This window comes from Neocloeon triangulifer, unplaced genomic scaffold (genome assembly GCF_031216515.1).
Source record: "Neocloeon triangulifer isolate White Clay Creek 2 clone unplaced genomic scaffold, ASM3121651v1 ptg000002l, whole genome shotgun sequence".
Taxonomy (NCBI): Eukaryota; Metazoa; Arthropoda; class Insecta; order Ephemeroptera; family Baetidae; genus Neocloeon; species Neocloeon triangulifer.
The window spans coordinates 1128881-1153035 of record NW_026775545.1 but is presented as its reverse complement, the minus strand read 5'-3'; the positions used below and the strand labels follow the sequence as shown (position 1 = coordinate 1153035).

Sequence of the window (24155 nt, the reverse complement as noted above, 5' to 3'; positions counted from 1 at the left end):
GGACATATCGGAGTCCCTCAAAAGGCCCCCTCAAGCTTAAAGTTTGTACTGACATTCAAATGGGACGTGAAAGAATTTCTTCGTATTCGCCAAATACAAAAGCAGCAAAACTCAAGAATAAAGCTCGATCTTATCCCAAATTTCCAGTCCTTAATTTTTCATGCAAAAATTAAATAAATTTTGTAAATTCATTGCATTGTTAATTGAATTGGATAATTAATATTTTATGACAAAATGTGGTGCCTTCACAGAAAAAGGCAAAAAATAAAATGTGTGTGGAAATTTAAAGAAAAAAAAATAGTTCTGAATCAATTCTAGTTTTTTTTTGCTGTCGCAAAATTATAATTCATTATAAATGATATATAACAGAATTAGAGAGAGTGGAAAAACGTTCAGATCGTTGAAGGCAAGAGTTTTTTCTGTGCACTTGCAGAGCATCATGCGGAACCTGGTGAGGCGCTATGTGACCGTGGAGCAGCGCAAGGCTGAGAGTCAAGGGGTGACGGAGGACGACGTTAATGAGATCAAGCAAGATATCTCGGCATTCCGCTGCGAGCTCATCGAGATTTTGAAGAATTCGGGCATGAACACTGCCACGGCCAGTGGCGTCGGTGGAGGTGAGAGATTAGATGCAGATTATGCACACCCTCGTGCGTGAAAGGAAAGCTGAATTCGCAACACACGATCCTCTCACGTGGGTTTCTTTTGTCAAAATATAAATTTAGCTTGTACTTAAAACAGAAGAAAGTAAATTTACTGCCGATTAAAAAAGTTGTCACAATTTTTTTTTACTAGCTTTTTTAAACGCCTAAAATTAGTTAAAATGTTTTGTAACTTAAATATTTTTTATTTTGTTCAGCTTTTCTCTCGTAAAAATCATTGGCAATTAAATTTTCTACAAAAATTTAAAATTATTGTAGGACAATTATTAGTCTTTATTTCTCTCTTGAGAATTATCATTTCATATATTTAAGCTTCTCTTGCTTTCACTTTTTCCGCTAATGAACTTGAGATTTAATGCGTGACCAATTTTTGGCAAGGAGCTGGCGGAAAGAAAAATCGTCAGAAGGAGCGGAGATTGATGAAAGGCTTCAACATCGCACCACCGCCTACTTCGGCTTCGTCGCCCAAAAGCGGGCAGGCGACTGGCATGTCTGCAGCAAGTGCCGATTTAATTGCCACACTGCAGGTTAGTGTTTTTTTTATTTTAAAAATTTTAAGCAAATTTTTATATTAAAAATATTTTAAATTTTTTATATAATTGATAAATTATTTAAAATTTTTTAATTGAGTTTTCCTTTTTAAATTTTTTATATTTTATAATATTTTTTTATTAAATCTTTCAATATTTCAAGTTTTTAGTTTTACAATAATTATTTTTTTATATAAAACATCTGTTTTTTTTTTTTTCAAATTCAATGCTCATCAAATTTGTTCATAAAAGGAAAAGTTTTAATATTTGAATAACTTTATTCGGTCATTTCTGTAAGTAAATTCTTAACTTATTATTAATTTTTATATTTGAACAGGAGGTGGTCGGGATGGATAAAAAGTCGACACCGCGCATGGGACGATTGGCTCGGTTAACGGGCTCGACGCCCAAGAGGGAGAGTTCGAAGCGGCGGTGGGGCACCCTGATCGAGGCGGCCAAGACGGGCAGGGTGCGTAGACTGATGGGCAGGAGTCGCTCGCAGGACTCGATGTGCAGCGGCGGTCCCGAGGGCAGCAGCACCAGGAGCAGGAGGGGCGGCGTGGCCGAGAGGGGCGACAGCAGGGATGAGGAGGACGACGACGATGATGAGGACCTTGAGGACGAAATGGTGAGAAATTCCACTTCCCAGTCACACAATTTGTTTTATTTACTAAATTAAACTTCAATTTATTCTAATATTTGCAATTCATTCTCTAGTTTGAATAAAAATTCCAAAACCCTTTACATTTTTATTTTTTCTTTTGCTCAATTAATAATTTAATTTTAATGTACAATCATTCAGTTTTTTAAAATTTGTTTTTCTTTTAATATATTTTAAAATTGAGTCGAACTGTAAATATTAATTGAAAAATATGAAGAACTTAAACATTTCGAAGATCTGTAAATTAAAACACAATATTTGTTTTCATATAGATAAGGATAAGTAACATTGAATTAATTTTTTTTCGTCATTATTACTACATCATGAAGACGTATTAAAAATTTTAAATTTCAATTTGTGTATTCTGCCTAACTTCTGCTTTTTTGGATTATTTTATTGACCTCAATCTCTTTAATTTTAATTTGATCTAATTCACAAGCATAATTGAATGGACAAAGTTGACTAAAATATTAACTGTTAATTTGAACAATCACGAATAAGATTAAGAATATCGTGTTGTAATTTTTATGCTACCCTTTCAATAATTTTTCCAAATGCGATCTTTGATTTTTGGCTCCTATTTTTGTTAATTCATCTTTCATATTTTTTATTTTGTTTATTGACGCAAAAATGTGACTGGGCAGCGTGATGAGGGTGCTTTGTCTGCAGGGTAGTTCGTGCTCTGGAAGTGGGAGGGACGACGACCCCCCTCGTGCCGGTCACAAGAGTCCGCGACACCACGGCAGTCTGAGCGCCCTGAGCGCCGCCTGGGGCGGGGGACTTCGCTTAGTCCGCAGTCTTCGCAAGAGGGAGCTCTCCGTCACTAGCCGCGGCGGCGGCGGCGGGGGCGGCTTTTTCCAGCCTCCGCTCCGTCTGCGTCTCTTGCACCACCACCACGGCTCTTCGTCCACCGAGAGCGCCCCCGGAGGCAGCGTTGGTAGCAGGTCAGTGTACATAATTAAGTTTATTGTTGACGTTTGAAACTTTTAAATTCATTGATAATTTAAAATTTATTTATTTTTCTGAAATTATTACAAACATGTTTATAACCTTCACGTACACAAATTTAAATAATTAAAAAAAAAGACAAGCAATTTAGACAAAACGGAAATAAACCATTTTTGAAAGCCCATTTTAAAAAGCCGAGCGTTCCAAAAAAAAGGTCTGCCCAACATATTCAAAGTGAAATATGCAGCTATTTAAATTGTGTACATTTGAAATTTAAATTACACACATAATTATTTCACATTTTTACTGAAATCTCGCTGTAAGAAAACGCATTAAATTTCACTTTGATTAGTTTTTGTTTGTTTTACAATCTCATTTTAAAAATGTTAGCACGTGGTCGTTGGCAGCTGGTGTGATCAAATTATAACCTGTAGGATATGCAACCTGGTCGACACAGTCATGCAGAAATTGCATACCGCTGCTTTTTCAGTTAACGCGTTTCGTCCATATTTCCCATTTGATTTGTATTTTAAAAATTTGAATGTAAATATTTCAATCATTGCCCACTGTGTATAAAAAATAATAATTTGAATAATTTATGCATTTCAGTGTCATCAGCAGACCTGCAAAGAAAAGGGAGAAGCGACTTTTGCGGGCATCCAGTGTGCCTTCGCGTCCTGACGAGCCAACGACGCCCGTCGCCACCACCCACAGAGATTCAGGAGAAGGCACCACCTTGGCCCCCATTTCGCCCCCCACAAATGTTCCCTTTGAGCTGGTGCCGCCTCCGCCTTTCCCGCCGCCTCCCTTTCCACCGCCGCCTTTCCCCACCGAGCCCCCAGTGTCCCCTTCAGCCTCGCATCAGGGTGCGCAGCAGATGCTCAAAAATCGCAACGGCACCGTTGTACTGCCCAACCTACCAGGCATTCAGCCCATTGGTAATTATTTTTGTAATAATGACAAAAAAAAATTATGTTGATCTAATATTCTTTATTCTTGATAATATAAAATAAATGGTAAATTTTAAGGCTAATTCGTTATGTCAAGATTTGGACGGATTAAAAATTGATAATTATATAATTATTATTTTTATTTTTTTATTTCTTTATTTGGTGAATGCTGGAATTCCACCTTATTTTCTCACAATAAAATATATATTTCCGTCCTTTACCATTACCACCTAATTCTTTCTTGTTATTGCTCTAATAGAAATTACACTTATTTTTATTATTTTAGGAGGTCATCAGATGTCTGCTGGTTGGCTCTGATCCATAAGATGTTCCACCTTTGGTGTTTTGTGTTGATCATGAAATTTCCGCAGTCTGTGTTGAGTAGGTAAATAAATTTACATAAGTAAGACTTCATTTGAAAAAAATTAATAATTGCGCAGATTCAGCTGGAGAGGATTTTGTTGCAACCCATTTGTTTGGATTCGCATCGTTGGAGGAGAGATGAAGAGGCGCAAACAGGGATTTTTATATATAAAAGAGGCCGCACTCACACACTTGGGCACTTTTGCAATCTCATTGAATACGTCCATTACACGGTTTTCGAGCAAGGAGTGTGTTTTTTTTGCACGCGATTAATTAAAATATCGAGCGCCGGTTTGTTGTTGAGGAATGCGAGAGTTATATTTGAAAAATGGCCTATGAGAAATATTTGAATATTGAGAAAAAGAGAGAAAACGTGTTCAGTATTGAGCGACGGCGACAGACAAACACACGCGCACTTGTGAATTTTGCTGATAACAAACTCACACACACATAAACACACAATACTATTTTTACATCAAGAATGAAAACTAGAACTCTGTATAAAATAATATGCATTAGGGACCATTCCTCTTGTAAATTATGGAAAATCACACTTTCAGAGGCCAAAGAGTTCATGGAGATCTAGGGGGAATGAGTACGACTTGTATTAGAACAATTTTTCAAATTGAAAATGAAAATCACAAGTAAAAAAATGTGTTAACTAAAAACATGACAAGCAATTGAGAATTTGAGATTAAGATGTTCGGTAATTATCTTAACACGCGCAGGTTATAATAAAAAAGTGTTTTTACAAGGTCTTAATGAATATTGTATATTATTATTGGTAATTATTCTACGATTATATGAAAAGTTATACTCGGAATTAACAGCATATTTATCATTGTTGAAGCACAAATGGAAATAAAAGTGTTGAAAATTTTATACCAGCTCGTTTGTTATTTATAAATTATACTAAACCAAAATACGCAAAATATGGTCACTCTCTGTGGCAAGGCAGGATGCAAAATTATTGAAAAGGATTATTTGCACACAATGTTAAATTTTGAATATTTTCTTTTATATCAGTTTAATTTTATAATTTTCGTTGGCTTACCAAGAAAATCAAATCATTATATTATCATTAATATGCTTGTCAGTCGATAAAAAAAAATCAACTTATGTGATCGTTTTATTTTGCACGAATATTTAAAATAAATCAATACGTCCGAATTATTTATGAAATTTCCTCTGGAAAGTAATAATAATTATTCTACATTTCTTCTGGTCTCACACTTACAATATGAAATTGAATAAATGAACATAATATAATTTTTTTAATATCCCCACCTGCTGCCTCCCCTCCTCCGCCCTCCTGTCCTCTCGCTCCGACCGACCACAGCAGCAAGTGACCTTGGCCGTGACAGTGGCCAGTGCATCATGGCGGCACCGGTGCCGCTAATTGTTAAGATTCGTGTTTTGTTGGCCCTCTCGACGAAAGAAAGGCTTCTTAGGGTTCGTCCGACCCATCCACGGCATGGATCTTGAGGCCCAGCTGACCCTACCCTGACACTCTCAGGTATAGTTTGAAGTTGGAATGGCGCCCATATCCCGCTCACAAATCACATGCGTTCCCTGTTTGAATCTTTTGGTTTGTGATTTTATTCCTCAACTTTAGTACAACTACCGCGTCAGTGAAAAGAACAAAGCAAATTTATCTAAAAAAAAATTATTAAATTTTCAATGCCGATTTTTAGCACGCCTAAAGGTTAATAAAATTTTGCCGCAGCGAAAATAATACATTACTTAATTGGAGGGAAATTTGTACATACATAATTTATACATTGCTATCATTTTAATGTTTAAAATTTGAAACAGGTTTGAACCGCAATAACAACTCCACTCAGGACTGAATGCGTGGTTTCGGCAACTCCGTCAGCTATGGTGGAAAATGTGGTCAGCCTTCCTTGTGTCCAACTATGGACTCCGCAATGTTTACGGAGAACGCTCGCATCGTTCGACAACTTCGGCGAGACATGAAGGCATCAAAACCAGAGCATCCGAATTTCATCTATCATCGTCAAAACACAAAACCAAAGGTTAGAAAATTCTTTGTCCAAATAATTACAATTGTCACGAGTAGATCTTTCAATTTTACAGTTTTTTTTCTGTGAATTTTATGTTAAAATTGCCATTAAATTTTCAATCAGCTGTCCCTGAGTTAAAAAATTCGCAGGTATAAATTGAAAATCACATTCAGAAATATTCTCTAAAGCTTTAGCCTTTGGAAAAAATTAGAAATATAATTTTTTAAACGTTAAAATTACACGAATCTTCTTCAACCAAGTTTTGAAGAAAAAAATTATTTGGGTTGGGCAATGAACGCGCAAACCATTATTTCAAGAATACACATTGATTTTTTTGCACTTATTTTTATTTTTACTGCAAGATTTGGTAAACCACAAAAATAATGCATTAAGAATAGTATAATTCAGACCATTTATCGAAACAAAAACAACCCTTAAGAGGCCGGTTCATATTATTAAAAAGTTGTGAAGCTCTCCTTTCACCCAAACCAAACCGTTATGCGCACATTATGGTCTTATTGCAATGCCTGTTCTCATGGAAATCCAATTAAGGAAGGAAGTAACTCTTGCATAGCCAGCAGGTGTTCCCACGCATCCATCGATGGAACCAAATGACACAATACCAATTTGAGTGAATCTATTTGTAGAAAGCTCTTTGTACATCAGTGCACTGCCACTGTCACCCTGGAAAATAATTTTTTTACAGGATCTTTAAAGTGTCTATACTTTTTATTTGTAAAACAAAAAAACTTTAAAACATTTAAATTAAACGCGAAATAAACCCTTTTTTAAGAGAGATAATTAGAAAAAAATATTACTTCGCAAATTGATTTTATGGGATCGTCGCCAGTGCAGATTGTCGACGAAATCACAGTTGCACCTCCATAGTAAGCGGCGCATCTCGAGTTGATAATCACGTCCAAATCAACTGTGAGTAAATAAGGGCTCGCCAAAGATGCTGTGCAAAAACGGAAAATCAATTTTATTGAATTATATTTTAATAATTTCTAATTATACAATCGTTGACTTTCCCAAATCCTGCTACGGTGGCTACAGTCCCAGCAAAAGTGTTTGTGGCGTCGGATGTTCTGGGCAACTGAATCACATTGATGTATTGGTCTGTCAACAATTTTGGGCTCGGTCAATTCTCGGGATATCATAATGTGCACTATTTTATTTTACTTAATACAAACGAATTCTCCAATTGTATGACGGCGATGTCGTTATTGACATAGTTGTAGTTGTATTCCTCGTGACACCAAAATTTGGTCGAGTATCGAAAAGATTCAAAAGGCTCACTGATCGTCTGGTCCACACCTCCGGCATAAACGATGGCCAAGGAAATGCTAAAAATGTGCTCGAATTAGTTAAATTACAATCAGCCAGTTACACCAAATTAATAATCATTTGAACAAATCAATTTAATATATTTTATTCAAATAATATAGAGCTAATTTTTTAAATTAAAAGAAAAAAATCTTAATTAAAATCCGTTCTGCATAGGTTGGCAGCTCTAGTTGATTAATTAATTGAATTGTTTAATATATCGACTTTAAGTTTACTATTCCGTGCAATGACAAGCTGTGAGGACCCATCTCGCGCTGATAAGAGTCCCGCCACAAAGTGAGCCGAAGTCCAAAATTAGCAGCGCGTACCAAGGGTACTGACGACTCAGTACTCTGGTTCCGGAAATGATTTGGGGAGTCAAAATTGAGGAATAGCCGACACTGTCAGGAAGATAGGAAATGCCCGCACTACCTTTCATGGAAAAAATTTAATGTATAGTCTTTGAAAAAATTAATATGATACTTGGTTGAGGATCTTTTCCAGCAGAATTTGCGTATTTTAAATCCTGTTTGGGCAAATTGCTTGAATTTGTTTCATAAGCAATCACTTGTAGGGGGCTCATGTAATTCAGTTGCACTCTCCTGTCAGCATGTTTCCACTTTGTTACGTTAGGGTAGATGCTGGAAAGCTGATTAATACTTAATGAAAATATTCCATCAACTCATTTTTCATGAAACTCGGTATAAATTTAATTTACAGCGTTTTTATAAAACATTAAATTTTTATGTATTAAAGAAATTTTACCCGAACTCCGTGGCAATTTTGAATTAAATTAACTGTTAGCCAGATAAAGCCAAAGGAAATGACAGAATAAACGAGGACGTTCATGTTGATGCAAGCTTAAAAACGTACTGTTTGAATTAATGCAGATGACAGAGAGTCACGGATATTTGTTAAACTTTCATTTTATCTTTTTGCATAACAAATCTTTTCTTTTGCAGCAAAATAAAAATGGTATATAAATATAATCTAGGTTAAATTATGATGTCGATATGCAAATATGTTTAAATGTGTCTCTGATTAGTACATAATATTTATTAATCATATTCTCTCAATATAATAGACACGCCGAATAAAATAAATTGCTCTCAAAAATAATTTTCTAATATTTTTAATTTTGAAAGTATAGTTCAAAACAAATCAATATAATCAAACCTAATAAAAATATTGAAGTATTTAATTGCATGGAAATCAATTTTAAATACCGGATGCATTTTACTACTCATTTAAGAATATTTTTAAAGAAAAATATTATGTAAAAAATGTTTTACATATTATTATTATTTATGCATTTCCGATCTTAACTTCTGAAGTTGTGCTCTAAATACGTTGTGTGTTGATCTTATTCAACCGTCATAATTATCAATAATAATTATCTACTTTCAAAAACATTCCATGCACAATATTATTATTATTCAAATTTTCTTCTTTATATTGTTTTCATGTTAATGCGATTAATTTAATTATTTAGAGGAGCAGGTCGCCGTGACTAAGCTTATCACACTCGAAGAACTCTAGTTGCAGCGACCAGAGTTTCTTTTATTTTTATAATTTTTTTTATAGTTAAATAATTTCAACAACTTTGTTTATGTGGTTTAACTTTTTATTGGGAAATTTTTATTATAATTGAATGAGACTTGAGGGCAGAATTAAAAATACATATTTTTACGTGAAAATCAAATTTAAAATATTCGTGGCAAATTTAAATAGTAGAATCGTGATTTTGATTCAAAATGCATCATCCACCTTGGTCACATTCTGATAATAATGCCGGTCTTGGCCGAAATCCAGCCAAGATAGGAAGTGACCCTTGTGTACGCTGCCGGCGCTACTAGGCACCCATCAATCGAGCTAAACGATACAATGCCGATTTGCGTGTATCTCGTTGCTGTCTCTTTGTAAACCAAAGGACCTCCGCTGTCACCCTGCATTAATTATCCTTTGATTATTTCCGACTGCATTTTTAAGATGAATTACTTCACAAGTTGCTTTTGTTGGGTCAATTCCGGTGCACAACGAGGAGGACACAATGCTTTGGCCACCATAGTACGCAGCACATTTTGAGTTGATAATGGTGCTTAAATCAGCCGCTTGCAGAAATATGCTGAATGGAGATGCTGCAGGTCATTAATAAAATAATTATAATTTGATTGTTTTAAATGCAGAGAAATTTTTAATTCTTTACAATCACTGGTCCTTCCATAACCGGCGGCAGTGGTTGTGATTCCAGCAAAATAGTTGGTAGCGTCAGAAATTCTGGGCAGTTGAACGACATTGACGAATTCCGCTATCACGAATGAAAACAATATATTAGCTATAATTTTAATTAAAGAAAATATAATACTAAGTGTGAACGGGCTTGCCAAGCGAATGACTGAGATGTCGTTGATAACATAGATATCGTTATAATTCTCGTGACAAGAGGAGCTCATAGAAAATTGGAGAAATTCAAACGTCTCGTTTATCAAACGGTTAATGCCTCCAGCAAATATTAAGCCCGACCACATTCTGCGAAAACGAAATTTTTGAGATTAAAAATATCAATTAATTTAAAATTACCCTCGCGTGCAATGACACGCAGTGAGAACCCATCGTTCAGAAATAAGTGACCCACCGCACATGGAACTCAGGTTGATGATGATCAGCGTGAGCCACGGGAATTGGCGTTGCTGAACTGAGTTTCCTCCTATGATTTGCGGCGTCAGGGACGAGTTAGAGTCGAGAAATGAAATTCCCGCAGTGTCTGTCAATATGAATTATATTTTTTATCCTCGCATATACAAATAATATTTCTGTTATACCAGGCTGAAAATAAGTTCCATTCGTGTTTACAAAATCTATTTTTGGCACGTTGGTTTCATTTTCTTCATATGCAAGCACTTCAGCAGCAGTCATATATGATATTGGTCTGCGCTTATCCAATATTTGAAAAGGAAATGTCAAGTTGATTGATGTTGCGTTGCTTGAATCAAACTGTTTTATAAAAACTTTATATTAAAAAGTTATGCATTGAATAATTTAATTATAAATTTTTTGTGGTTGGAGCATCCTTAACTGAAAATGCCAAGTTAAGAAGATACAAAAAAGTCATAATAAATTTTATGTGGCCCAATTGGCCAATTTTTTTTACAGTTTTTGTAATAACAAATTAATTAATACATTTTAAATAATTAAAATTAATTAATTATTATTAATAATAATTTAATTAATTTTCAATTAATCAAATAGAATTCAAGTATCAATATTAATCACAACCTTAACAGCTCCGAGAAACTTTGGGGACAAATCAAAAGATACCAGGATGAGGCAAGAAAATACGAGAGGATAAAGTTGAACGTTCATGATGCAAGAAAAGAACAACGAAACTGATACATTTTTACTATCATAAAAAAGGCATTACGTAAGTCGTGCGAAAAAATATACAAATATTGAATATTATTAACTGGTGCAAAAGTAAATAAATGTGAAAACTTTTACGCATATCGTTAGATTTGTTATTCAAATTATAAGTTAATAAAATTGGCCATAACTTGTTTGAAGCTACAATTTCAAACACCTTGTAAGAGATTTTTAATTCAAACTTTGAAATATGTTTCAAGTAGATTAAATTCTTAATTAATTTATAACGTTGTATTCCATAGTGATACCGCGCGCGCAATTTACTTTGCTCAAAGTTATCTAATTACTTTTCTGTTAAAGAAAAATCTAATTTAATTTATCAGACATTTTTATTTTTGTACTCGTGAAAAAATATTTTAAGGCTTTTATTTATATAAGAAGAGAAAATTAAAAATTAATTAATCATTACCAAATTTTAAGATTTAAGATATTATTTACTTTTTTACAATCACATTTCTTAATTTTGATAATGAGATGAAGTGAATGTCAAATCAAGAATTTAAACGATAAGTTATTTTCGTTATCAATTAGACTCTGCGATAATTTTTAACAGACTGCATTGAGCCCATTGAGGCAAACAAACACTAAGCCATGTGAACGGCGAGCGAACGAGGGCGTTTTGTCGCCAGCGTTGTTGCCCAACTCCACTGACGAGATAATTACGCTCAGACATTCAAAGCACACTCGGACGACGACATTCACGCTGACTTGCATCTTATTGTTAGTATATGCGTTCAAATGGTGCGGTGCACGACGAGATAAAAAACATCCGTCGCCGCTTCGTTGGGAATCGCAGCCGTGAAATATCATGGACGGGTAAGACTCGAAATCATAATTAAACTTGCGTAACCACAAACATGACCGGTAGGTCAGACGTGCCTTTAAAAAATAACCCGCTCAACCTGGAGAAAATATCGCTTTTGGCCAATTTGACGTTCTGGTGGACCAAACCGGTTTTCCAATTTTGCAGGAATTTCAAAAGTTTCCACCCGTCTCGTTTGAAAGATTTTTTTAAGATAAGTGAGAGAGACAAAGCCTGCCATTTAGCCCAGCGATTAGAAAAGTGAGATTGCTTACAATTATAATTTATATGAAAGCTTTTTTTGATACCTCTTATTTAGGGAGTGGCGAGACAGAAATAATTTCCTCTTCGCACTACTCGCCACCTTCAAGTATGACATATTCATAACGGGTTGCATGACATTCTTCAACGAAGTAATTTTCAGGCAAGACAAATTGCAGCGCCAAAAAAATTATATATAATTCTTGACTGACATTAAAAAAAATTATTTTTAAACTCAGGTGTACGCAACCAGTTTTGCTCGGCGCTTTGCTGCAACTATTCAGCGCGAAGAGCGAAATGAGTCAGCGAGAGGCTTTTTTTATTGTGACCGCACTCATATCAACCCTGTTGCTAAACATTCTCTACATGAGCCACTATTCATTTCACTGCTACCGTGCGGGAATCAAAATGAAATCTGCTACTTCAGCCCTCCTCTATAAAAAAGTAAATTTCAAAACATTTATTTGTTTCATTATAAATAATCTAATTGTTAAATTTATCAGATTTTAAAAACGAATCTCGCTGAATTGGAAAAATTGAAAAGTGGGAAGTTAATCAACATATTTTCCAGCGACGTGGCCAAGTTTGATCAGATGCTCTATTATGCACACTTGATGTGGAGTTCGTTGACCGTCGGCGTCGTCACCAGTGTGCTCATAGTGCGAGAAATCGGATGGGACGGTCTGTTCGGCGTCGTGGTTGTTCTTATTGTGTGTCCCATTCAATGTAAATTGAAACTGATTTTTGGCTGTTAAAGAATTATTTTATATTCAGCGTGGACTGGAACGATGACGGCGAAATTTCGGAAAAAGTCTGCAGAGTACGGTGACCGCAGGGTTAAACTTATGAGTGAGATTTTGGCTGGAATCGAAACCATTAAAGTGCAAGTTTGGGAAAAGCCATTTAAAATAATTGCATCAAAATTACGAACGTAAATATTAAATAATAATTATACAAATTTAAATCATTCAATTATAGTTCAGAGTTGAAATGGATCGCCAGAGCATCATATGTGCGAGCGCTGTACATGACATTCAGCATATTCACAACAAGGATGGCCCTTTTCATAACCCTGTTTGTGTACATTGTCAGTGGAAACCGATTGAGCGCTGACAAAGTATTCGTGATCTCATCTCTGTACTCAATCATGTCAAACACACTCGCCGGCGCGTTCATCAGAGGAGTTGCGGAGCTCTCTGAATTAAAAGTTTCAATTCAAAGAATTCAGGTATTTCTAAATATGAAGGAAAAATCAGATGAAGCCCGGACCGGAAAAATAGAAATTGAAGAAAATGAAAGTAAATTAATTAAGTTTTAAGAAAATTTATGTATAAAATTTTGCATTTCCAGATCTGATAAAAAGTGATGAAATTGCGACCGAATTGAAAGGAAATTTGATTAAGGGAAGGATTTCTGTTAAAAACGCTTCCGCCAGTTGGGTGGAAGGTGGCGACGTGACCCTGAACAAAATCAACCTGAGGGTGGAGCCCGGGTCGCTGGTGGCTGTGATCGGTGCCGTGGGCTCCGGCAAGTCGTCGCTGATCCAGGCGCTGCTGGGGGAGCTGCCGTGGGGTGGAGGCGGGGGAGGGGTGGAGGCGCGGGGGGTGTCGTACTCATCGCAGGAGCCGTGGGTGTTCTCAGGCAGCGTGCGCGAGAACGTGGTGTTCGGGCGGCCGTTCGAGCGGCGCAGGTACAACCAGGTGCTGAAGGCGTGCTGCCTGCTGCCCGACCTGAAGCGCATGCGCAACGGCGACGCGACGCTGGTGGGCGAGCGCGGCGGCGCGCTCAGCGGCGGCCAGAAGGCGCGCCTCACGCTCGCCAGGGCTGCCTACGCGCAACACGTCGATGCCTACCTGCTCGACGAGCCGCTCGCCGCCCTTGACGTGAATGTGGCCAAGCATGTCTTTGACGAGTGCGTTGACGGACTCCTCAGGGGCACCACCCGCGTCCTCGTCACCAACCAGCTCCACTTGCTGCGCAACGCCGACCTTATCGTTGTCATGAACAGAGCAAAAATTGTTGCTCAGGTGAGAATATTTTGCTTACAAACCCTTTTTATATTATTTTTATCTATTGTTAAAATGTCTAAACATATTTTTTAAGTTTTGTCAAAAAAACCAGAAAGTTATATCAATATAGCTATAGCTTCAAATTTATATTCATTTGAAAAAAAGGGGCAGGAATTTATTAATTTGTTTATATTTAGAAAAAATTAAAAAGTTGATAAAGTTAACAACAATATTAAAATTTGAGAAATGAATTGGTTTTTCATTTTATTTAAATTTACATAAAATAATAAATTAATAAAATGCATAATAAATTTAATTTTTTTATATAATTATAAGCCTGTAATTTTGTTGTTATTGATATATAATATCTCTTATTATTTATTGTATTAAAAATTAATATTAATCTATAATTATTATAACTTCTATTTTTATACAAATATTTTGACAAATAATTTGAAGAAGCTGAATGCAGTTACTAATATATACTTTAATAATATCATCTTAAAGGGGTCGTTTGTTGATGTTGCTAATAATGAATCGATGAATGAGCTGATAAAGGAGATTATCGTGCAACCAATACTGAAAGAAGGAGCCCGTGATAACGACGGTGAAACTGACCACCAATCCTATAAAGACAAGTGTCAACCTCAAAATTTGAATGAAAATCAACGCAGAGTTAGATTGCCACTATCGCAATACCTTCTCTACTGGACTAAAAGCGGCTCCTTCACGTGTCTGTTTCTTTTAATTTTCTTATTTTTCCTCACTCAAACCATAGTCAGTGTGTCTGATTTCTGGGTGACTGTTTGCATTGGCAAAGATAACAATGCTTCTAACTTTATAAACAATTTCTTAGCATCGGACTCGGTCTTTAACTGCTTAAATGTCTATTTGGCGTTAATGACACTTTTGTTCACCTTAGCTCTAGCAAGATCGATTTTGTATTTCCGAATTTTGAAAAATTCCTCAATAAATATCCACAAATCCATGCTCTCGTCCGTCTTGAGTGCAGAGTATGAATTTTTCATAAAAACACCAAGTGGCACAATTCTAAACAGGTATTCTTTTGGGGGATTTGAACTAGCGATTTTCACAAAATTTATAAATACTTGCAGATTTTCCTCCGATCTGCTCTCAGTTGACGTGACCCTTCCGCGAATCATGCTGGACACGATTCAATACTTCACCTTGATCTCTGGTTCGCTAATTATAATTTTCGTGATAAGCCCTGTGTTTCTCGTGCCCGTGGGCGCATTTTTATTCGCAATCCTCAAAGCCAAGGAGTATTATTTGGAGACGAGCAGAGTCTTAAAACGGGTCGACGCTACCTCTCGAAGCCCGATTTTTACCCGTCTGAGTGAAACTTTTGAAGGAATAACTTTGATTAGAGCTTTCGTCAGGGAGGAAATTTTGAAGCAGGAGATGTCTGAGCTGCTCGACGTTAATTACTCCAGCTCGCTTCTTCTTTTCGGCACAAGCACGGCTTTCGGATTTTTCCTGGACGTGATTTGCGTGGCTTGCGTCGCACTTCTGATAATTTATTTTGTCAATTATTCAACAACCTACACAAGTGAAAACGTAGGTTTGGCGCTGACCCAAGCCATCTCCATTACTGGTGAAAAATTTTATGTTGAACTTTTTTTTTAAATTTGCAATTTAAAATAATAGGTTTACTTCAGTGGTGCGTGAGGCAGTCCGCTGAGACTGAAAATCTGATGACAAATTTTGAGCGGGTCATGGAGTATTCAAATCTCAAGAAGGAAAATGAAACCGTCCCCGAACTTAGTGTGCCAAAGGTTTTTTAAGCTGAGATGTTAAATTTAAAATTTTACTTAATTTTTGTTTTTAAATGTATTTTAGGGCTGGCCTAATTATGGACAAATAAAGTTTGATAACGTTTCTGTTAATGCCAGTGGAAAAGTTAGTATTCTTCAAAATATTAATATAAGAATCCAGTCTGGGGAAAAAGTGAGTTTCTTTTTTAAATACCAATTATTTATTGAATTTATAATATTTTTCAAAAGATTGGAGTAGTTGGAAGAACGGGTGCTGGAAAATCAAGCCTTATCAAAGCCCTTTTCCGACTAATCGCATTTGAAGGCGAAATAACTATAGATGGAGTCAACATCTCAAAAGTCCACACGCACAATTTAAGAAGAAATATCTCAATGATTTCTCAAAACCCAACAGTATTTGCTGGGAGCATACGCAGAAATTTGGACCCGAGCTATTTTTACTCTGATAAGAAGCTGTATGGTGTTTTGCGAGACGTAAATTTAATGACATAATTTTAAACTATAAATTAAAACTTCTCTCATAGGTTGGTCTTTCAAGTTTGATTTATGGCCCAGATGAAATTGGCAAAGACGTGGATTTAAATCTAAGCGTTGGGCAAAAGCAACTGCTATGTCTAGCTAGAGCCATACTAAGAACTAATAGGATTTTAATTCTTGACGAAGCTACGGCCAACATTGACTTTATGTAATTTCTAAACCTTTTAATATTTTATCCCAAAAACAGTCTTTTGTTTTTCCTAGAAATTCAATTCCATTTTATTAATTTTTCTTCCATTTACCAGATTTTTTAAAGTTTTTAAATTTTTGCTTAATTTTAAAATAAACTAGAAATTTGTCTGTTGTCTCTAGAACTGACTCGCACATTAAAAAGCTTCTTGACGAGAAATTTCCAAACTGCACAGTGCTGACCATCGCTCACAAGCCTCGCAATGTGCACGAATGCGATAGAGTAATATTACTGGAGAGCGGAAGAATTGTAAAATGACTATAAAACTAACATGCAAATTTGAAAGAAATATATATTTTTATTTAAAATCGTAAACATTAATCACTTTTGCTATGATATGCCTTTTCTGCGACTTTTTCCAAGGCTTTGGCAGTGTTTCGACCAGTCTCATCAACCATTTTTCTGAAAGCACCAGCATCAGTTTGAAGAAGCTCAAACGGCGGTCCGTATTCCTAAAGAAAATGAAAGAAGACAATGCATGCAATTTATTAATTTATTTTCATATTTTCCATTAGTGATTATTGATCAGCGGAAGATTATTTATGAGAAAGTAAATTCAAAATCAGTTGTTTGCAAGAGTTGAATATTTTGAAAAAGCAATTTACCACAAGTTGGCCATCAGCCATAACAAGCACCATATCTGAATCCATGATTGTGTTCAATCTATGTGCAATAGTGAGCACAGTGCAGTCCTTAAATTGCTTTCGAATAGTTGCCTGAATTAGAGCATCAGTTCTGCAATTTGATTAATTTTTTATAGCATATTGTTAATAAATTTGATTTTGAAAATTTACTGTGGGTCGACGTTAGCAGTCGCCTCGTCGAGGACCAGAACTTTATTTCTGCGAATAATTGTGCGCGCCAAACACAAAAGTTGCCGTTGTCCCACACTCCAATTTGTCCCGCCAGCAGAAACTGGACTGTCCAAACCAGCTATTTCTGCTACTGAATCTTTCAATTCCACCTTGAAAATTATTTAATAAGCAAAAAGTATGAAATGAAATAAGATCAAGAATATTAAAAATAGTATGCACATTATGAAGAAATCTAGGTAAATGAAAAATCTGTTTGTAAATAATTAAAAATAAACTCACATCTTCGAGTGCTCTCCAGAGCAAAAAATCTGGATATTCGCCAAAAGGGTCTAGATTGTATCTGAGCGTGCCAGAAAATAAAACGGGGTCTTGCGGAATGATGGAAATTTTCGAGCGAAGGTCCTGCAGGGTTAAGGTACTCGTGTTGACTGAGTCTATTTTAACTTCACCTTCAAGAGGTGCCAGACGGAACAGGGCATTTATCAATGACGATTTTCCAGCACCAGTTCTACCCACTATGCCGACTTTGTGCCCCGGCTGGACCTTCAGGTTGAAATTTTTCAGTATCAGCGGCTGGTCAGGGTTGTAACGAAGACACGCGTTTTTAAATTCAACCTTACCATCCGAAGGCCAAAACTAAAAAAGAAAAAGTTTTTATTTCTAATAAATTATTATTCTTAAAAAAAAAATACATTTTCTGGAACGAAAGTATTTGAAGGATCAGGCTGCTTTTCTTGTTCTAATTGTGTGTATTCCAATGACCTCTCAACTGACGTCATTAAATTTTCAACCTCGGCTGATTGGCGGACAGCCCAATTCAAAAGTCCTGGTGAGAAAAATATTTTAAATATTACTGGAAAAAAATATAAGATTTAGAAAACCTGTCAAAGCCATAGCCTGAGTTATGGCCAAGCCAACAGCAGAACCAGAAATGTTGTCACTTGGCAGCAAAAGGAATCCGAAAGTGATGAACGCGATGAAAATAAGGACGAGAATGTCCAGCAAAAATCCAAAAGCTTGGCCGACGGAGCAGTACATAAACCACGCAGCCGTATGCGTGTCTTGGAAATCCTCAACTTTGGCTCTCAACATTGATTCTGCGCTCAAAGCTCTGACTGTGGATAAATCACTCAGCACGTCGGCCAAAAGGGAGAAAACTGGACTGCGAGCCGCACTCTCCAGGCGTTTAATTCTCCGAGAGGAAATTAGGTATTTGCTTCGGATTTTTGAAAAAATAATTCCCGTGATTAAAACTGGAATAAGAAAAATTGGATTCACGATTCCGACAATTATGACGCTACCCAGCATGGCAGCCAAGTACTGGCCGGCGTCCAAAGTTGCTTTTGGTAGATTTTCGTCAACGCCGCTCAAGTCGCGAGCGAATCTAAATTAGAAATATTAAGTTAAACCCCCGAATATGTACAAGTTCCGCAACCCGCGGTGCAAAAACGTTGGGCAGGTTGCCTACCTGTTCAAAATTCTCCCTGCTGGATTCCAGGAGAAAAAATGCATCGGCGTGTGAACAATCGCGTTGAACATTTTGTCATGCATTCCTCTTGACGCCTTCATTGCAACAATGTAAAACACCAAAGATCGGCTGATTGCAGTGACAAAAAGGGCAATCAAAAGTCCACTGTAAATTTGTATGCAGGTGTCGGTTGACATGAGGCTCTCATACTCTTCATAAACATCTATTACAATCAAATTTGGTTTAAAAAAATTATAATTTATAGCAAAAAAAGAATAACAATACCTTTGCTCATAGATTCATTCAGTGTTTGGTTAAAGTAATAATTTACTGCGTATCTTTTCTGCTCGGTTGTGGTCCAAAATGCAACCCAGAAATCAGCAGCACTGGCTGCCACTTGTGTTAAGATAAAGAGAGCAACCATGCTTGTTAATGTAAAACAGTTTCCTCCCAAGGAATAATATTTTTTATATACGGAAATGTCCACGGATCCTTGGACGTTCTTTTCCGCATCAATTTTCGGCTGTTCCTGATGGTCCTCTTCAACCTCCTCTTCTTTTGGTTGATTGAGACTCTGCTGGGAGGTACTGGAAATTTGGCGTAGGAGAGATTTTAAAGGGGTGCCTGCCCGTTCTCCCTCTTCGGTGCCAATATCATCTCCAGCCGGCTCACCCACCATTTGAGAAAAGTTTCCCTCTCCTTTTATTAATTGTTGAAAAGTTCCCTTTCATAAAAAAAAGTTTGAATATAATGGAATAAAAAATTTATTTTTTACTTGTGCAACAATCGATCCATTGTGAAGGAGGACGATCAGATCTGCCCTTTCCAAAAGATGAATTTGATTGGTGACGAGGATTCGGGTGGTGCCCCTGAGGAGTCCGTCGACGCACTCGTCAAAGACATGCTTGGCCACATTTACGTCAAGGGCGGCGAGCGGCTCGTCGAGCAGGTAGGCATCGACATGCTGAGCGTAGGCAGCCCTGGCGAGCGTGAGGCGCGCCTTCTGGCCGCCGCTGAGCGCGCCGCCGCGCTCGCCCACCAGCGTCGCGTCGCCGTTGCGCATGCGCTTCAGGTCGGGCAGCAGGCAGCACGCCTTCAGCACCTGGTTGTACCTGCGCCGCTCGAACGGCCGCCCGAACACCACGTTCTCGCGCACGCTGCCCGAGAACACCCACGGCTCCTGCGACGAGTACGACACCCCCCGCGCCTCCACCCCTCCCCCTCCTCCACCCCACGGCAGCTCCCCCAGCAGCGCCTGGATCAGCGACGACTTGCCGGAGCCCACGGCACCGATCACAGCCACCAGCGACCCTGGCTCCGCCCTAAGGTTGATTTTGTTCAGGGTCACGTCGCCACCCTCTACCCAACTGGCTGACGCGTTTTCAATGTGAATCAGTCCTGGACGGGGACTCCTGGGTCCTTGTAAGTCAAAAAGTTGATAATAATTTTTTTTTTTTTGTAAAATACTAAGAATACCTACCTTCAATGTAATTAAGATTTTCTTGGCTGTCGTCAATTAAGGGAATGTCTTTCAATGGAATTCCATTAGATTCGTCATGCGACAATTTTTCCTCGCAAATGGAAGTCTGTTTTTGTCTTGGCTGATCAGTTTCATCTTTTATTTCTAAATAATCATTAAAAATTTGTTAAATATAGAAAATAAGTTTACATTCTTTCAAAGCTAGCAATCAGCCTATTCTTATTTAATCTTTATTCTGATCATTAAAATTTTGGATTCTTGCTTGATTCTTGGCACTTTAAAATTAATTTTAAACGGGCTCAAAACTTGTAAAAATCGAATAATTGAATTTATTAATTACTACACATGATTATAAATTTAAAATTTGACGGCTTTATGCCTAAAAAATAATACTTTCACTAAATATTTTAGCAAATTTGTTTATTGAATTTAAAAATTTCTGTTGCGTGGTGAACAAAATATTTTGTTCATTAAGAATAGTATAAGGCCCATACTTTTTCCTTAATTTTCTTTGCCTCATTTTAGAAAATTGTAAGTAAAACAATATAAAACCACAACTTTTTGTTAAATTCTCCAATTATAATAACAGAAACTGTGTAAAAGTATAAAAATTGTTTTTACATCATACTAGATCACCAAATTAGTGCACTGATTTTATTTTTAATATTAATAATATAAACCATATTACCAGCCGGTCTTCCTCCAAATTCGTCCCTCAGCAAAAAGGTCTGGATCCTGTTCATTGACACCCACGCCTCAGAAAATTCTGCCACTCCACGCACAAAAACTCCAGACATGGTTTGCGAAAGCAGCCCGAAATACGCCGACACAACGAAAACGTCCTCGGCCGCTAAACTATTGCCGGAGAGGGCGTAGGAGAGGAGAGTGCAGAAAAGGGCCATCCTAGTCGTGAACAAATTGAAAGTCATGTACAGGCCTCTTATGAAAGAAGCGCGCCGAATCCACTTAATTTCAACCCTGAAATAATTGTTAATTAAAAATTACAAAACCTTATCACAAAAATGCAGAATTACTTGCGAGCTTTTGAAATGAGGATCCCGAACGGTTTCTCCCAAGCGTACATTTTAATCGCCTGAATTCCATTTATTACTTCATTCATGAGTCGAACTCTGTGGTCAGTTCGCAACGCCGTTTTCCCCCTGTATTTTGAGGTCAAACTACCAGTGTACGCTAATATTTTAATACAAATCATCACAAATTTTTTATATCAGAAATTAATTAGTCTACTCACATTGCAAAGGGCAAACGATCAGAACCACTGCTACTCCGTACAATCCAGAGGAGCCAATCTGCCGGTAAATTAGACAACTTGCAATGACAAAGACAACGATCGAGCACCACATCAGGTTGGAAAACATCGAGATCATATCAAATCTGCTCACGTCGTTGGCCAAAAGGTTCACAATTTGGCCCGTTGCGGTTTGTCCGAGGCTGGTTTTGCTAAGTCGCAAGGCCTATAAAAATATTTATTGTTTATTTAATTATTTTTCAATCATTTTTTAAGAAAGTTGAATTTAATTTAAATTAATATTTAATTTTTATGGCAATAAATTATCAATCAATTTTTAAATAAAAAATTACCTTTCTAAAAATTAGAGTACAGGTTGCAACCTTCATTTTTGTACCGTTTTGAATGGCGATGAATAAGTGGTGATTGAAGCAAAAAACGCTACAGATCTGAAGAAGTACGACCATGCTGGCCAAAAACCAAGCCCTTTCGTAAGAAACTTCTCCCGGAGCGCCGTCTTTTGAGGGCCCATGACGGAAATATGCGATTAATTCTCCCAAAAAGAGAGGTTGAATAGTTCTTGAAAATCAATTATCAATAAAATTATTAATTTTTAAATCAATAAAATTACCTTAGTATGCAGTCGTTTGTGAAAATTGCAAAAGCTGCGAGTAAAAAGTCCCTCCATATAGTTTTCAGCAAAATTAATAAAATTCTCGGGGGATTTTCTTTGCCTCTCTTTGCAATAGCCGCGTTCCAGTGCCTGATATTTAAATTTTTTATTAATAAAATTTATGTTCTTATTGTAAACCGGATGAAGTTTGAATAATTGTAATAAAATTTACATGCTCAGCATTTGAATAATGAAATTCACATTTACTTTTCCAGTGCGTTGCCAAGAGCGTTCGCCTCGTCCTTTGGCATCGGCAGAAACAAGTCCTCCAGCTCCAGATTCTCCTTTTCTTGCGATCTGCGAAATATTGGCAGGGTCCACCAGTACGTGAAAGCAGATAGAGCGCTCGCTCCAAGCCTCGGCATAGGATCCCTTTCTTTGCTTTTTTCCTCCTCTTGCTCCATTTCTTTCACTGGAACTCGCGTCCTTCCGAAAAAAGTAAAAAAAAAAAAAAAAAACAGTGAAATAAATTTGTGTCGAGATCGCGTTAAAAAAGAGAATTCGTGTCAACACACAGAGCAATACGTGAAACAATGTGAACGGGCCGCTTTTCAAAAGTTGACTACCAACAAACTTGTTTGGCGATGAATTACAATAGCGACGAGAGAGCGGTCTTGTCTTAAACAAACAAATTTGCTCCAGTCATAGGTTAAATGGAGCACACCAATCTTCATTGATGTTGTAATAAAACGTTGAATCAGAGGCAAGTTATCTGCATCAATTGAATAATTTGAGATAATTATTTTACGGTGGGTTATTTATTGCAATAATTAAAATTAACCCAGCACTGACTAAATTTTAATTTTTTCTAATTACATTGTTTCAGTAGCTGATGAGCACACTTTTTTCAAAAACACATTTTTTATCATAAATGCGCTGAGAAATTTTCTTCGACTCTTGAAATCTAAAAATTCAATAACCTATTTGGATGTTTAATTTATATTATTTAATTTATAAAATATGCATTAGTTTGAGTAATTAAAGATGTTTATTATTGAATTGAATGCACTAATTTATATTATAATTTTAATTAATAATATTACTAATTGCTCTTGTCAATTTTGTATAGCAAGTCGACGTCATAAATATTCCAGTGCATCTCTAATTACTACCGAGTGGTTTTGAGTTCATTGCATAAAAAAGCAATTGCGGGACGAGAGAAGCTGGAAATTAGATATGGGCCGCGGGCGCATCTCTGTCTATTAACTGCTTGCTCAGTGGGGACCAGTGTTGTGTTGCGCTCTTTTATCAGAAAGCCAGCAGCAGATATGACGTAATGCGAGTGGCAATGGCCTTGCAGCCGCAGTGTGAAAAATCGGTCTGTGTGATGCTTGCTGTGGTACCAAGGCCACCAGCCGGCGCTTATTTTGGGACAGCGCCAAGTGCCCGCAAATACACGCATTTTACCCCATGCACTAATTTAACTTGCTTTACTTACAATTAAAAAACCAAAATTAATTCCAGGCAAATTTTGATAATAAAATAATATATTTGAAACTCGTTCATAAAAAATATGAAACCAGGTAGGGTTACCTTCGTTAAAAAAAAAATAATAATGAGGAAAAGACACAGCTTAAGATAGTTTGAGAGGAAATCCACCTCCATTGTTAAATTTTAATATTAATTTATAACAGACATTAAAATAAAATTAAAAACGTACCATTTTGTTCCATTTTTCTTCTCCATTCTTGGATGTTAAATTAATTTTCTGTTCGGCGCTCTGCTAAACTATTTTTTTGAGAGCTTAATAAACAAGGAAAATAAGAGCCGCACTGAGTGAATCACATGTTGAAGCGGCGATTTGCGAACAATGACAGAGAGACCGGTTCACCGTCTAGAGATGTTCTGGTGCTGAAAGGCGCGCCGTGGAAACCCGCAAATCAGCATAATCCCGGTTCACGCGTGCGTATTTATATCCGCGCAGCTTTTATACGCTTCTTAGCAGGAGGTGCGCCGCTTTAAAGTTGCACCTATCGCCTGACGCAAGATAA

At 36.8% G+C, this 24155-nt stretch overlaps 6 protein-coding genes across 21 annotated transcripts in view; 3 read left to right on the top strand and 3 right to left on the bottom strand.

The window, feature by feature from the left end:
- Positions 1–4976, top strand: part of LOC132202535 (transient receptor potential-gamma protein-like) — an 89198-nt gene extending 84222 nt beyond the window's left edge. For 8 of the 13 annotated variants that reach the window (XM_059629597.1, XM_059629581.1, XM_059629530.1 and 5 more), the window contains 7 exons: positions 434–617; positions 1041–1189; positions 1530–1820; positions 2523–2797; positions 3411–3739; positions 4038–4136; positions 4192–4976. In XM_059629597.1, the coding sequence (XP_059485580.1) occupies positions 434–617; positions 1041–1189; positions 1530–1820; positions 2523–2797; positions 3411–3739; positions 4038–4069 (1260 nt within the window). In that variant the 3' untranslated portion in view covers positions 4070–4136; positions 4192–4976. Of the gene's footprint in view, positions 1–433; positions 618–1040; positions 1190–1529; positions 1821–2522; positions 2798–3410; positions 3740–4037; positions 4137–4191 lie in introns of those variants that run through there. The other 5 variants (XM_059629589.1, XM_059629572.1, XM_059629522.1 and 2 more) reach the window with 3 other exon arrangements.
- A 510-nt stretch (positions 4977–5486) lies between these two features.
- LOC132204167 (LIM domain only protein 3-like) overlaps positions 5487–24155 on the top strand; it is a 155209-nt gene continuing 136540 nt past the window's right edge. The window contains exons 1-2 of the mRNA XM_059632497.1: positions 5487–5630; positions 5930–6150. The gene's annotated coding sequence lies outside the window, so the exon portion shown is untranslated. The remainder of the gene's footprint in view (positions 5631–5929; positions 6151–24155) is intronic.
- On the bottom strand, positions 6484–8369 carry LOC132204157 (brachyurin-like). The gene is made up of 7 exons (XM_059632477.1): positions 8230–8369; positions 7948–8113; positions 7701–7896; positions 7321–7484; positions 7156–7257; positions 6957–7096; positions 6484–6822 (listed from the first exon to the last, which is right to left on the bottom strand). Exons 1-7 carry the CDS (start codon positions 8311–8313, stop codon positions 6646–6648), a joined length of 1029 nt encoding a protein of 342 aa, XP_059488460.1. The 5' UTR covers positions 8314–8369; the 3' UTR covers positions 6484–6645.
- Positions 9085–11616, bottom strand: LOC132205443 (brachyurin-like). 3 transcript variants are annotated; one of them, XM_059634491.1, is made up of 7 exons: positions 11548–11616; positions 10287–10458; positions 10045–10228; positions 9830–9993; positions 9671–9772; positions 9463–9602; positions 9085–9410 (listed from the first exon to the last, which is right to left on the bottom strand). In XM_059634491.1, the coding sequence occupies exons 1-7, from the start codon at positions 11596–11598 to the stop codon at positions 9237–9239; spliced, it is 987 nt and encodes a 328-aa protein (XP_059490474.1). In that variant the 5' UTR covers positions 11599–11616; the 3' UTR covers positions 9085–9236. The 3 variants fall into 3 exon arrangements, with proteins under 3 accessions (XP_059490474.1, XP_059490476.1, XP_059490475.1); XM_059634493.1 differs by lacking the exon at positions 11548–11616 and adding an exon at positions 11468–11487; XM_059634492.1 differs by lacking the exon at positions 11548–11616 and adding an exon at positions 10741–10862.
- On the top strand, positions 11446–17462 carry LOC132205442 (probable multidrug resistance-associated protein lethal(2)03659). Of its 2 annotated transcripts, XM_059634489.1 has the most exons (15): positions 11446–11700; positions 11753–11947; positions 12006–12110; positions 12187–12391; positions 12451–12673; positions 12722–12878; positions 12926–13245; positions 13298–13974; positions 14464–15014; positions 15072–15571; positions 15625–15752; positions 15817–15924; positions 15981–16226; positions 16277–16437; positions 16602–17462. In XM_059634489.1, exons 1-15 carry the CDS (start codon positions 11693–11695, stop codon positions 16735–16737), a joined length of 3720 nt encoding a protein of 1239 aa, XP_059490472.1. In that variant the 5' UTR covers positions 11446–11692; the 3' UTR covers positions 16738–17462. The 2 variants fall into 2 exon arrangements, with proteins under 2 accessions (XP_059490472.1, XP_059490473.1); XM_059634490.1 differs by lacking the exons at positions 11446–11700; positions 11753–11947; positions 12006–12110 and having other exon boundaries at positions 12249–12391; positions 12519–12673.
- Positions 16754–24052, bottom strand: LOC132205440 (ATP-binding cassette sub-family C member 4-like). The gene is made up of 17 exons (XM_059634486.1): positions 23825–24052; positions 22372–22590; positions 22123–22254; positions 21845–22070; positions 21495–21717; positions 21277–21433; positions 20931–21220; positions 20243–20386; positions 19538–20181; positions 19048–19486; positions 18763–18985; positions 18176–18678; positions 17987–18120; positions 17574–17930; positions 17274–17443; positions 17085–17214; positions 16754–16931 (listed from the first exon to the last, which is right to left on the bottom strand). The coding sequence occupies exons 1-17, from the start codon at positions 23848–23850 to the stop codon at positions 16797–16799; spliced, it is 4152 nt and encodes a 1383-aa protein (XP_059490469.1). The 5' UTR covers positions 23851–24052; the 3' UTR covers positions 16754–16796.

Bases quoted from the DNA above. Each gene is read 5' to 3' on its own strand.
- LOC132204157 (XM_059632477.1), bottom strand. From the start codon at position 8,313: ATGAACGTCCTCGTTTATTCTGTCATTTCCTTTGGCTTTATCTGGCTA. The intron at 7,897-7,947 runs GTATCATATTAA...TTTCCATGAAAG, and splicing joins TGGAAAAGATCCTCAACCAA to GTAGTGCGGGCATTTCCTAT. The intron at 6,823-6,956 runs GTAATATTTTTT...ATTATTTTCCAG, and splicing joins CCATAAAATCAATTTGCGAA to GGTGACAGTGGCAGTGCACT.
- LOC132205443 (XM_059634492.1), bottom strand. From the start codon at position 10,827: ATGAACGTTCAACTTTATCCTCTCGTATTTTCTTGCCTCATCCTGGTA. The intron at 10,229-10,286 runs GTATAACAGAAA...TCATATTGACAG, and splicing joins TGGAACTTATTTTCAGCCTG to ACACTGCGGGAATTTCATTT. The intron at 9,603-9,670 runs GTAAAGAATTAA...AATGACCTGCAG, and splicing joins TTATGGAAGGACCAGTGATT to CATCTCCATTCAGCATATTT.
- LOC132205442 (XM_059634489.1), top strand. The intron at 13,246-13,297 runs GTAAATTAATTA...TTGCATTTCCAG, and splicing joins AGAAATTGAAGAAAATGAAA to ATCTGATAAAAAGTGATGAA. The intron at 15,753-15,816 runs GTTTTTTAAGCT...AATGTATTTTAG, and splicing joins CCGAACTTAGTGTGCCAAAG to GGCTGGCCTAATTATGGACA.
- LOC132205440 (XM_059634486.1), bottom strand. From the start codon at position 23,850: ATGGAGAAGAAAAATGGAACAAAATG. The intron at 22,591-23,824 runs GTACGTTTTTAA...TTTTTTCGGAAG, and splicing joins AAGAAAAATGGAACAAAATG to GACGCGAGTTCCAGTGAAAG. The intron at 17,444-17,573 runs GTGAGTTTATTT...ATAATTTTCAAG, and splicing joins TCTGGAGAGCACTCGAAGAT to GTGGAATTGAAAGATTCAGT.